The 13420-nt window shown below is 48.4% G+C and overlaps 1 protein-coding gene across 1 annotated transcript in view; it reads right to left on the bottom strand.

Moving 5' to 3' along the window:
- MAN1C1 (mannosidase alpha class 1C member 1) overlaps positions 1-11707 on the bottom strand; it is a 137888-nt gene extending 126181 nt beyond the window's left edge. The window contains exon 1 of the mRNA XM_026014387.2: positions 11054-11707. Within this exon, the coding sequence (XP_025870172.2) occupies positions 11054-11566 (513 nt within the window). The 5' untranslated portion in view covers positions 11567-11707. The remainder of the gene's footprint in view (positions 1-11053) is intronic.
- Positions 11708-13420: the final 1713 nt, after the last annotated feature.

A 13420-nucleotide genomic window follows, 5' to 3' on the forward strand; every position in this document is an offset into this window, starting at 1 on the left:
GACTTAAGGTAAGGAGCCCAGAGAAAATATTTGACAGGTTAAAAATCCTGGAAGAAAGTGACACAAATGGAAGCTGCTTGAACCTTGCAGATACTGACAAATATTTCTTCTAACATCTAAAAAGAGAGGAGCAAAAAAATGCACAAATAATTGAAGATCTTATCAACCAAAAATCAGGAGCCCTTTGAGAATTGTGGTCTTTACTTAGAATATAGATCCAATACAAAATTATGTTTCATGTACCCTATGACAATTACAAAAAATAAATAAGAATCTTTAAATATCTAAACTACACTAAAATATGTATATTAGAGTTCACACACTTGGTTCAGGAGTCTTTAGAAACCTACTCAAAGTGTTCATTTGTACCTTACATATAATGCTAATTTACAGAAGCCAGAGTGAATGGTTTCCTGGTCAAGTACAGGTAAGAAAATCACAAAATAGGAAGAGCAGAAAATAAAGCAGCCAGTGCATATATCCTGACAGCTACAAGAAATGACAGCTTAACAGAGAGAAGAAAAACTGCATAAAAGCAGAGGAAGCAAGAATCTTAAAAAAGTAAGATTCACAATGTTTAGTACAGAATTTAAAAAAATGAGTAGATACATGAAGATGTTAAAAAAAAATGTGAACTGGGAGATAAAACAGTCAATAAATAAAGGCCCAAAGATAACAAAGATTTTGGAAATAGCAAAAAAGACCTTTTGAAGAACTATTATAAATATGCCTTACAATTTAAAGAAAAATATGGAAACAATAAATGAAAAGATGGGAAATATCACAGAAACAAAAACAATGGAAAAGGTCCAGATGGAAATTCTAGAAGTAAAAAAAATACCCAAAACAAAAAATTTACTAGGTAGGCTTAACAACTGATTGGACACTACAGAAAAGCTCAGCAAACGTGAGGATATGTTCATATAAACTATATCAAAGCACAGAGAGAAAGATTGAAAAGAAAATGAAGAGGTTCAGTGACCTGTAAAAAAAATAGCAAGCAATCTAACTCATATATAACTGGAGTTCTAAAAGAAACTTCCCCAAAAGATTGGGGCAGAAAAAAATACTGAAGAAATATGAGCCCCAAATTTTCCAAACCTGATGAAAAAATATCAACCCACAGACAGAAGAAGCTTAACAAACCCTAAGAAAAATAACAATGACATCCATATCTAGGCACATCATAGTTAAATTGCTGAAAATGAAAGATAACATCTGGCCAGCCCTGGTGGCACAGCGGTTTAGCCCTGCAGCCTGGGGTGTGATCCTGGAGACCTGGGATCGAGTCCCGCGTCGGGCTTCCTGCATGGAGCCTGCTTCTCCCTCTGCCTGTGTCTCTGCCTCTCTCTCTCTCTCTCTCTCTCTCTCTGTGTGTGTGTGTGTGTGTGTTTCTATGAATAAATAAACAAAATCTTAAAAAAAAAAGAAAGATAACATCTTAGTAGCATGCAAAGGGAAGAGAAAGACATACACAGAGGAATATACTCTAACCTTTCATCAGAAACAATGAAAGCTACAAGACAATGGGTCTTTCATTAAGGAGAAATAAAAGTCCACTTAAAATTCTATATCCAGCAAAAATATCCTTTTATTTTTTTTTAAGATTTTATTTATTTATTAGAGAGAGAGAGAGACAGAGAGACAGAGAGACAGAGACGCAGAGACACAGGCAGAGGGAGAAGCAGGCTCCATGCACCAGGAGCCCGATGTGGGACTCGATCCCGGGTCTCCAGGATCACGCCCTGGGCTGAAGGCAGCACTAAACTGCTAAGCCACTGGGGCTGCCCCCAAAATAGCCTTTTAAAATGAAGGCAAAATAGAGACAAAAGCTGTGAGAATTTGTGATCAGCAAACCTACACTACAAGAAATATTAAGAATGATTTTTCAGGCTGAAGGTGAAATCGCACCAGAAGAAACTCAGACATACAAGAAAGAATGAAAAACACTATAAATGGTAAGTACGTGCATGATTTAAAAGACTCTATTAATTTATTTAAGAAAACTGACTGAAGGGGGATCCCTGGGTGGCTCAGTGGTTTAGCACCTGCCTTTGGCTCAGGGCATGATCCTGGACTCCAGGATCGAGTCCCACATCAGGCTCCCTGTAGGGAGCCTGCTTCTCTCTCTTCCTCTCTCTCTGCCTCTCTCTCTCTGTGTCTCTCATGAATAAATTAATAAAATCTTAAGAAAAATTAATAAATGAATTCAATAAGGTCACATGATATAAAGTCTATATGCTAAAATCTCTTGTATTTCTATGTACTAGCAATAAAAACTTTAAAATAAAAATTTTAAGATTATCATTTACAACAGCATAAAAACTATAAAATATTTAGAAATACAGTTAATAAAAGATGTTCAAGTCCTCTACATTGAAAACTACAAAACACTGTTTGGAGAAATTAACGAAAATCTAAATAAATGGAAAGAGATACCACATTCAGGAATAAAGACTCAATACCATTAAGGTATAAGTTCTCTCCAATTTGACTTACATATTCAAAGCAAACCCAATCCAACTCCCACAGCTCACAGGATTTTTCACAGAAACTGACAATCTTGTTCTCAAATGTATGCAGAAATGCAAAGGATCTATAATAGCCAGTTTTGAAAAATAAAGTTCAAAGATAGAGGATCTGCTTTTAAGACTTATTACAAGGCTACACCATCAAGATAGTATGAATTGGCATAAAGATAAATCATAAAAGAGTCCAGAAACAGAACCATATATATATAAACAGAACCATATATATATACATATTTGGCTGATTAATCTAATATGGCATTAAAGCAATTCAATAGGTAAAGGAAAGACTTTTTAACAAAAAGTACTAAGTAACTCGACTAAATGTAAAATTATGACTCTTTATTCCTACCTCACACCACACACAAAAGCTCATTGAAGTAGATGGGAGACCTCAATGTAAAAACTTAAATGATAAAGCTTCTTGATTTAAAAGGAGACTATTTTCAGGACCATGGGGAAGGCAAAAGTTTTTTTTTTTTTTCTAAGTAGACACAGAAAGCACTAACCATAAAAGAAAATATTAAAACACTGACCATCAAAATTTTAAACTTCTGCTCTTTGAATAATACCACAAGAAAATGCAAGGACAAACCACAGACTGGGAGCAAATATTTATAAAATGTATATCTGACTTATATCCAGAATATATAAAGAATTTCTATATTCAAGATGATATAAACAGCCCCACTAATTAAAAAGGGGCATAAGATTTGAATAGACACTTAAAGGAAGATACAGAAACAGTAAAGAAACACATGAAAAGATGTTAAATATCAACAGTAGGGAATCAAAAATTTAAAAAATGAAATATTACTACATGTTACACAGAATGGCTAAACTTAAGGTGGACAACAGCAAGTGTTGACAAAAATGCAGAATTCTTGCACATTGCTGATGGAAGTATAAAATGGCCTTAACTACTTGGGAAAAGTGTTTCCAGTTTTTTTTATAAAGTTAAACATATGTCTACTCTATGAAACAGCAATTCTACTCCCATGTATTTACGTAAAATGGAAACATGTCTATACAAAGACTTATTTGTAAAATATTTATAGCAGCTTTATTCATAATAGCCAAACACTAGAAACAACTAAAAAGTCCACAACAGGTGATAGATAAACATATTGTAGCATATTTATGCAACAGAATATGTCTTAACAATAAAAAGGAATGAAGTATGAATATACAAATGGATGAATTCCAAAAACATCCTTGGTGAAAGAAGCCTTGCACAAAAGGGCATATGTCATACTACTTTGAGGTTCCAGAACAATAGGCAAAACGCATTTCTAGTGATCAACTAAAATAGTAGATGGGAGGTGGATGATAGGAGAATGCCTGGGAAGGAGCAGAGGGATTTGAGGTGATGGAAATGTCCCATACCTATTTGTGCTTTACATGGTTTTCTGCATTTGTTAAAATGTGGCAAACTGTATATTTAAGATCTCTGTGTTTTCTATATGTAAACTATACTTAAATAAGTAGGCGGTTCCTGTATAGCAGGATTGTTGTAAAAAAAAAAAAAAAAAGACAAGAACACAAGGGAGAGGCGTTGAGAGGCCAATAGACTTATCTATACAACTCAGTAGGCCTTACAGATTCAAAGCAAACCCAATCCAACTCCCACAGCTCACAGGATTTTTCACAGAAACTGACAATCTTGTTCTTAAATGTATGCAGAAATGCAAAGGATCTATAATAGCCAAACCACTGCTGTACTGCACAGTGGATTTTCTGGTGATCACCAGAAGGAAGGGAGGTGGCAGGAGGGGAAGGAGGGGACGTGGAAGGAGGAGAGAGAAATCTCCTATTATTCAGCCCCTGAAAATGGTTGCTATTTCGTGAAAACTACTTGCCTGTAAGGTTCACCTATGGAGCAGCTGACACCCAGAACACACCAGATAAAAGCACAATTATTGCTCATCAACTAAGGAGAACACTAACCAGTATGCCAAAGTTTCGTCTTATAAGTTACTGCTAACAGCATTGTCCTAAAACATGTGGACAACTGCCCTGGTTTTAGCCTTTAATTAATGAAAATGCAGAGTTAAGAGACATATTCAGACCTCCTTGTGAGTAAGAGCTATTCTGCCTGCCTGCCAAGTTTGGGGAGCTCTCAGCCCAAATCTTAGAAAACACCCTTTTCGAATAAAGGGGAAAGGAGAAAAAATAAGTGGGAAATATCAGAAAGGGAGACAGAACATGGAAGACTCCCAACTCTGGGAAACGAACTAGGGATGGTGGAAGGGGAGGAGGGCGGGGGGTGGGGTGACTGGGTGGCGGGCACTGAGGTGGGCACTTGACGGGATGAGCACTGGGTGTTATTCTGTATGTTGGCAAATTGAACACCAATAAAAAATAAATTTATTATTTAAAAAAAAAGAAAACACCCTTTTCAGGGAAGAAAACGCCTATAGCTGGGCCACCACACACACACTGAGCCCACAGCCTATAGCTGTGGTCTCCACAGCTTCTGTTCTCTTTGGGGGTGGAAGTGCCAAAAAGCAGGACTAACTTCCAGTGATCTCAGCCACATCAACTCTGCATTTAAAAGAACCAAAACTGGGGCACCTGGCTGGGTCAGTCGGAGGAGCATGTGACTTTTGATCTCAGAGTCCTGAGTTCAAGCCCCACACTGGGTGTGGAGCCTACTTAAAAAAACAAAAATAAAAGAATAAAAGAACCAAAACTATGATGCCTTAGCTATTAACTAGCCCCTAGAGCTGAATGGGGGGAAAGAAGAGGGATTTAGACTCTTGACTTTCAGAATTCTTTTGAAGGATCTCAAATTTGGTGTCTTGTCATCAACTGCTATGAGAATACAGAGCTAAGAAAGTCTGTTGTTTCTTTTCTCCAAATCATGCACACTTGTGTGTGTAAGTTCTTAGCCCTGGTGGGGGAGGGGGAGTAGTTGGAAGTCAAGAACCAGGGTTTGCTCTTTGAATGAGCTTACTCTTTCTGGCCTGCAGATATACAGACTGGAATAATAATAATAATCATCTTTGATTCATGGCATTCATCCCTACTCCACGCATGGTCTCTCTTTTATTTTATTTTTTGGGGGTTAGGGGGAGGAGAGAGGGAGAGAGAAGGAGAGGGAGGGAAAGGGAGAGGGGAGGAGGAGGGAGAGGGAGAGAGGGTTAGGGTGAGGGTGAGAGAGAGAGAGAGAGAGAGAGAACTCCAAGCAGGCTTCATGCCCAGTGCAGAGACGGATGCGGGGCTGCATCTCATAACCCTGAGATCAGGACCTAAGCTGAAATAAAGAGTCGGACATTTAACCGACTGAGCCACCCGGGTGCTCCTGGTCCCTCTTTTAAAGCAGTATAATAAATACCCATGAATTCACCTGAAGCAACCACTCTCGTGAATCTTGCCCATCATTCCCTTACTAAGGGAATGGAAAGCAAGGCAGGGAGAGAATTTCCTAAAGCTCTCACCATCTCCCTTAACACAGACTCAACTTAGGATACAGGAAGACCAGAAGCAGTACCCACAAGACCTGGTGCCCACTGAGATAATCAAACTGCTTCCCTGAATGGGCCTTTCCAATTTGTGAGGCTGATTTATTTTTTTCAATAAGAGAAAAGATGTAAGTCCCTTTAAGCAAAGTATGCCTGATATATATCACAATATTTATTTTTGGTAGAGTAATGGATCAGTCTTCGGGGAAAGCTAGAGAAAAAGCATTTCTTGAGCTCAGATGTAAATCAGTCACTCTGAAAACCTCAGGGGAATCTATATTCTTACCCCTCTGCTAACTACAGTGTGAAATAAACAGCTGACTTTTAAAAGTCACTGTTTCTAGACCTAATACTAACAATAGAGTTAAGGATGTGAGGCCCAAAAAGCAATTGCTCCTGGAATGTCTGCATCTAACTCCCCAAAATGATAGTACAACTCAAAATGAAAGAGATCTACCCAACCTACAGGTGTTAAGCTGTAGGGGACAAGTTCTAAGCTTTACACGCAGGACTCAGTTCAAGGAGGAAAGATGAAGTGTGGCTGGGCTTAGGATCTCCCCAAGGGAGGTAAGGGTCTCCCAAGGGACCTATTCAGTTATGACAGGCCAGTCTTCCTATCCACATTTAATGTATCATAGAGCAGGACAAGAGTGAAACTGAAGGACAGGGGGAGAAAAAGATCTTCGATGAATCGGCAACTTAGAGCTCTTCAAAGGAAAGCTATTTAAATCTAAGGTGTTCCTAATATTAATTATCCTGAACATCTCACAGCCTCAGATTCACATGCTACAAAGAACACAAAGCCTTTTAATTTTCCTACCTATCCATGGCACTAGTGGTGATAAATCAAATATACAGAGAAACCACACATGACTAACGAACCGGCCCATTAATGGCGAGCAAAGATCATTTGCCAAGATGACTTATTCAGACATAGCCACATATCATAACCAGCAATATCCTGGAGACTTAACGCAGCAGGCATAGAAAGCAAGAGCTGGGGCACTCCCTGCCAAGTCTCGGGCACTCCAGAGCGACTCGGGCATCCTCCAAATGCCTGCTATCCAGGCATGAAAAGATTTTATTCACGACTGCCACCTCCCCACTCTCTTCAAGGTAGACTCACAATTGGAAAAATACTGCAACTTCTAAAAGGCCTCTCGGGTCATGGAGTTGCTGAGTCCCCAACCTCGCTATGGACCCTCCTCTGACACTCTGAGAATTCCAGATACTCTGAGGAAGAAGAGCCAGCCTCTTTCACCAGCAACCTTAACTGTTAGTTTACAGATCTTTATTGTAGGCACTCACTCAAGCCACTGAGCTCCAACTAGGTATCCGACCCTATTGTAGGTGCCTGGGCAGATCCATAAATAAACCAGTAAAGAGGCAGGAGTGAGGGAAAGAGAAGAGTCCCCTAAATGTTAGTCCCTTTGTTTTACCACAAAAACAGTCCCAGTGATAGGATTTTTTTTCTTTGAGGTCAGAGTTAATGGTGTGGCTAGGACTCGAACCCAGGTTGGGTTCTTAGTGGGACTGCCACATACAGTGCTGCATAGGGGTCTGGGCAGAGCGGACAGGAATGAAATTCAATCCATGTTCTGTATATGGGCCAGGGTGAGTCTCATTCCAGTACTATATTCTCACTATCCCAGACTGCCCAATTCCCTTTGATAAAAGCCCCCTTCACTGGAAGGGACAACTGGGGTTCCCCCGATCAGCAACCAACCACCATCAGCAGAACCCAGGAAAGTTTAAATGCTTTCACTGGGATGTAACCCTGACAAGCTCTTGTCATGAGTGAGAAAGGTCTGTTGAACTTGAATTTGTAAGGAATCCACCAATGGTGAAGTCCCCTATACTTAACAATTATGACAATAATTTCCTATATTATCATCAGATCTGAAAGGGAAAGCTGCTAGCAAGGTGTATTAGATTCTTGCCGACTCCTTTATTGTTCATGATCCCAACCTGAGGATCTGTCATTGTTCAATTCCATCTTTAAAGTTCCATATAGGTGATGGGCGCAATTAACTTAATCAACTCTATGAATATCTACTCTTGATTGAGTGCCAGGGATACAACAGTGAATACCACCACCACTGTCAACTACAACACACCATTGTCTCTGACTTCACGGAATTCACGAATTGAATACAGAGCTGGGCAAAGTCCAATAAGGAGTCCCTGGCCTGCTCAGGGGCCAGGTCTGGAAGCAAGAGTGTACGTGACCAGTATATTCACCCCTCCCTCACTCCATTTCACAGAAGGAAAAATAAGGTCCGGGAGGGAAAGCAGGTGGCTTGCCCAAAGTCAGACAGTTGATCGTTGAACTGAGACTTGAACCCACAGTCTCCGGCTTTCCCCTTTCCACCACATTGCCTCCTCCAAGGTTCTAAGGCTACAGAATGAAGAAAAATAGTTGGTTCTACTGATAGGTTGTTTCCTGATGCTTGTACACCCACAACATGCCGCTTCAACCCACCTTATCAGCACAGACCTCATGCCCATGTTCATCTCTCAAACCAGAATGTTTATAAATATACTTCATTGATCTAGAGAGACTGGGTGTCCAGTCTTCATTCACTCCCATTTATCACCCTCTCTGGGTCTCTCTTGACTTTTACTTTCACTTTAAAAACCTCATCTTATAAGAACAGAGCCCTTTTTATCTGATGCTAGCTCCCCCTCTGCTCCTGGGGTCTAATCAATCCATGTCTGGAAATAAACAAGCCAGAGAGGGAAGCAACAGTCCCTTTTATGAAAACAGGCACCTTTCTAAAATGATCTACCCCTGGGCATGGCACAGATAGAAATTTAAATGAGAAGGAAATAAAGACATCCTCCAGCCATAGTCCTATGCATTCCTTATCAGGCAGGACACCAGGGAAGGTAGCTCTGTGTTAACAGCTAGACCAAAAACTCTGCCTCACATTTTTAGGTTGTTTGGAGAGGCAGGGGTCCAAACTCAAGAAACCTAAAGAGACAACAGGCTTCAAAATATAATCATGTATATATAGTTCAGCCGCCTTCATTCTGAAGAGCTTAAGGTCTCCAAGATAGTAAGAGAGGGCTCATTGAACACCAACTGCAGGTACATGCAAGCAGGCCTCCAGCTACTACCAGGGGTGCTCAGAGATGCCAGACTGAATGATCCAGACATCTAGCAACCATCGCAGACCTTCACCCATCATGTTATTCTACACCCACCTGCAGAGCAGAAGTCTCCACACCTCCCACCACCCCCAGGCTGCTGCAGCCTGCAGCCTCAGCCAGCAAGGGAGCCTGTCTATGTATAGAGGGGCAGAACCAAGTCCCCACTAGCCAGCCCACCCTTCTTACCCTGATTCCCAATCCCAAGCTTTCAGAAATAGGTTACTTATCTAGATACAAATGCAGAAAGCACCTCTTCTGAAGAGGATAGTAGTTAATTCTTAATTGTTTGGGGGATCCTTTTGAAAATCTGATGGCAGCTCTGGACGCTTCATGAAAAATTGCATGCATGTAGTTTATATATAACTCCACTGGGCTTTACTGCTCTCCGGTTAGGTATAAAAAGACGGAAAAGGCTAATGTGCCCAGAGCCAGCTTTGAGAAAGGGAGCTGTGGGTGGTTCAGGTAAGTAGTAAAAAACACAGTTCTTAACCAAAAAGGGAGAAATGATGTCCCTTCCTTAGCTACTGCAAGTTCCAGCCTTTAATTAACCTTTGAGATTTCAACAAGAATTTGGAAACTGAGAGCACACACATGCACACACACAAAAAACAAAGATGCATCTTTGTGGATTCCTATCTTGACGTCACAAAATGTCCTGTGATTGCTAGTTAAGATAACATCTCCCAGCAGGGTTTATGGTGGAAGGACTGAGTATCAGCAGAGGTAAGAAGTGGGGCAGAGGTAGACCCTGGGATGGAGGACAGTCCAGACAAGGACTGTCCACTGGCTCTGAGTAGATCCAGGCAGGGCAGCTGCTGACCCTTGCTGCCTCCTCCCCTTGGAAATCAGACCTGCGACTCCTTTGCAGCAAGCCAAAAAGTCCAGACAGAAACAGCCCTTTCCTTCTGGGCCTGCGGGGGGGAGTGGGGCGAGCATCCTCTCATTTCTAGGGAGGAGACCCTGGCCCACTGCTTGCCCATAGCCCCCTCGTGGCCCGAGGGTGTCACTGCAGCCCCCTCTGCATTGCTGGGCAAAAACCTCTAATAGTGGTAGAGCAGAATATTTAGTTACCGGTGGCCGCTTGGCAACAGTCTTCAAGCCATGGTGAGGCTGCATTTGCTTTTGGTTTCTTAAACTAAGACCAAGATCCACACTCAAAGCGATCCTTCTAAACACACCCCCCTCCCTTACAGTCCCTACAGGGAGCAAGTCAAAGACCTGCTTCATTAAACCAATAACCTCGGAGCTCCTGTAACATGACCACTGCCTTATTGATTACTCTTTCCTGCATCACATGCGATCCTGTACAATTGTTCCAGACCTCAACAGAAATGGTTAGCCAGAATGCACAACACCCCCTGGCTTGTAGGTTGCTAGCTTCTAGATGACAAAAAAAAAAAAAAAAAAAACTTGCAGGACACCAAATACCACCCTCTCTCCACGCCCCCAAATCCTGGATTTCCAGAGAGCAGACCCTACAGGGGTTGGGAGGAAGCGAGGACTTAAGAACACACAGCGAGAAAGAATGTGGCCCTTGGCCCTGTGCAAGCAGAGAGGGTGTCCATTAAGGACCCTCCCTAGCAACTCCACAAAGGGACAGCATGCAGCCCACCTGGGTCGGGGACTTGACTGAAAAGACCAGGGTCTGGGGGTGCCGAGCGCGAGAACGGATCCGGGGGTTCGGCTCCCACCTGTCAGGGGTGGGGAATGATGAACTGAACCCAACAGCGGGAAGGAGCCCACGGAGAAGGTGGAAAGTTTGAGAGGAGGGAGGAGGGAGGAGGGCGCAGCGTGCCGAGGGCCTAGAGCAGCAGTGCAGGAGCCAGACGCGACTGGGGCCCCGGGAAGCCGAGAGAAGCACCGAGGGTCTCTCCCTTCTGGGGAGGGGGCGGGGAGGACAGCCCTTACCTCCTTGATCTTCTCCCGCCGGGCCCGAACCAGGCTCTGGGGCTCCTCGCTCTCGTCCACCCGCGTCCCCAGGACCGGGTGGCGCAGGCGGCTCCGGAACGCGCCGAAGTCAAAGCTAAACGGGGCGCCCCCGTCGCCGCGGGCCACCGTGGCCGCCTCCCGAGCCCCGGTGGGGCGGGTGCGCCGCGGCCACGCTTTCCGGCGGCGGGGACTGGCCTGGCTGCTGGCGTCGGCCTCGCCCGGGGCGGGCGCGGCGGGGGCCGGGTTGGGAGGCGACTCCGGCTCGCGGGCCGGCGGGTGGCCGGCGACTTCGGCCACCGCCTCCAGGCCGGGCTGCTGGGTCCGGGGCGCCAGGAAGAGGCGCTTGAGGCGGGAGGAGTTGGGCAGCAGGAAGAGGGCCCCGAAGCACAGGGTGACGAGCCCCGAGAGGAAGAGGAGGAAGACGAACTTCTGCGGCAGCCGCAGCCCCCACGGGGAGGCCGGGACGAAGACAGGCACTTTCCTCGCGAGCATCGTGGCCTGGCGCGGGGCCGGGGCCGGGGCCGGGGCCGGTCAGCTGCGGCCGGGCCCCGGGGCCCTCGGCGGGCAGGCCCCGGCCAGCAGGCGCTCGGGCGCGCGGAGGTCGTCGGCGGGCGCCGCCGCCGTGAGGGTCCCGCGGACTTTGGCCGCTTCGGGGGATGCCCCTGAAGTTCAGGGAGTTGCGGGCGAGCGTCCCCCGCGCCGAGGCGGGGGCGCAACGGCGTCGGCGGGGCCCGGGCCCGCAACGGCCGGCCGTGCGCCCCCGCCTCCGCCCCGGCGCCGCGCAGCCCCTCCCGGCAGCGGCCGGAGCCCGCGGGGCCCGCGCCTTCCCGCGCCGCGGCCGCCGCCGTCACATGCCGTCCGCGGCGCCCGGGCCGCCCGCGCGGAGGGGCCCCCGCAGGCCTCGCCCCCGCGCCCGGCGCCCCGCAGCCCCTCGACCCAAAGTTTCGGCCCCAAGAGCAGTTTCCAGGGCGCGCGGGCTCAGGCGCCAGGCGGCGGCGGGGCTGGCGTGGCGGCGCGGCCGGAGAGCGCGCACCGCCGGCGGGGGTCGCGACGGCGCCGGGTCGGCCCCCGGGGCACGTCCACAACTTCGCTCGGCCGCGGAGCGGGGGCCGCAGCGGGGGCCGGCACTTCTGCGCCTGCCGGGCCCCCGCGAGCCGAGGGATGCTCGAGCCGCGGCCCCGAGCCGGACGCCGTCCGCCACCAGCCGCGGCGGGGCGGCCGCAGCTGCGCCCGGGAGTGCGGGCTCCCGCCCCGCCAACTCGGGAGGGCTCGGCGACCCGCGGCGATCACCTGTTCCCGGCCCCCGCCGGCCCCGCGGGGCGCGCAGCCCCGGCTGCACCGCTCTCGCCGCAGCCCGCGTCCTCGCGGCGGCCGCTCCACACGGGCCGCCGCCGCCGCAGGCTCCGCCGCCGCCGCCGCCGCCGCCGCCGAGCCTGCGCCCCGCACCCGCGCGCACCGCCCGGACGCCGCCGCCGCCGCCGCCGCAGCTCCGGCTTTCACTGAGACGGCGCCCGCGGCCCCGCCTCCCGGGCCACGCCCTCGGGCCACGCCCACTGCGCGCGCCCCGCGGGCCTCCTCCGCCGCGGCGCCGCGGCCGAGCCAATGGCCTCGCGTCCGTGGGCAGGGAGCGCGGGAGCCGAGCGCGGGTGGGCAGAGGCGACGGGACTCCAGGCCACGCCCCCTCCCGCGGCCCGCGCCGCGCGCTGCCCCCATCCCGCCGGCGCCAATGGTCCAGCTGCGCGGAGTGGGCGGGGGCGGCTGCAGAGCGGAGCCAGGTCATTGGCTGCCTCGGAGAGGGATCCCCGCCGGGCTGCAGTCGCCCATTGGTTAGTGGCCCGCGTTCGCCGGCCTGGGAGCGACCGCGAGCGCCCCCCGGGCCGCCCCCGGGTGGGGTCGGAGGCTCGGCCAGCCTGAGGGCTCTGGCCATTGTTCGGTGACCTCTGTCACCCCTCCGCGCCGGTCCAGGGGTCCCCAGAGCTTCCCGGGAGGGGGCCGTGGTGGTGCAGCTGGGGCAGGCTGCGGGCCGGGAGGTGGCTGGAGCCAAGCCGCGGACCTGCGGCTGCGGTTGGACCAGGCTAAGGCATGTTTCCACCGGAGCCCCACCGACCACTGCTCTGCCTGCCTTTTCCCACAGCCGCAAACCAGGCTAGGGGCCCCGAAGGTGGGGGCGGGGGGGGATGCGAGGGGAGGACAGAGAAGAGAGAACCTGGTCTTGCGTACAGACCACATACATACCTCATGTGACATGCGTACCTCGATGCCTGTGCGTGTTCGCAAGTGTGCTCCTGTGCATAGATACATCCGTGCTCAGGGACTGCATGAGAGTGAGTACTTGCACACATACGC

This window comes from Vulpes vulpes, chromosome 2, assembly GCF_048418805.1.
Source record: "Vulpes vulpes isolate BD-2025 chromosome 2, VulVul3, whole genome shotgun sequence".
Lineage (NCBI taxonomy): Eukaryota > Metazoa > Chordata > Mammalia > Carnivora > Canidae > Vulpes > Vulpes vulpes.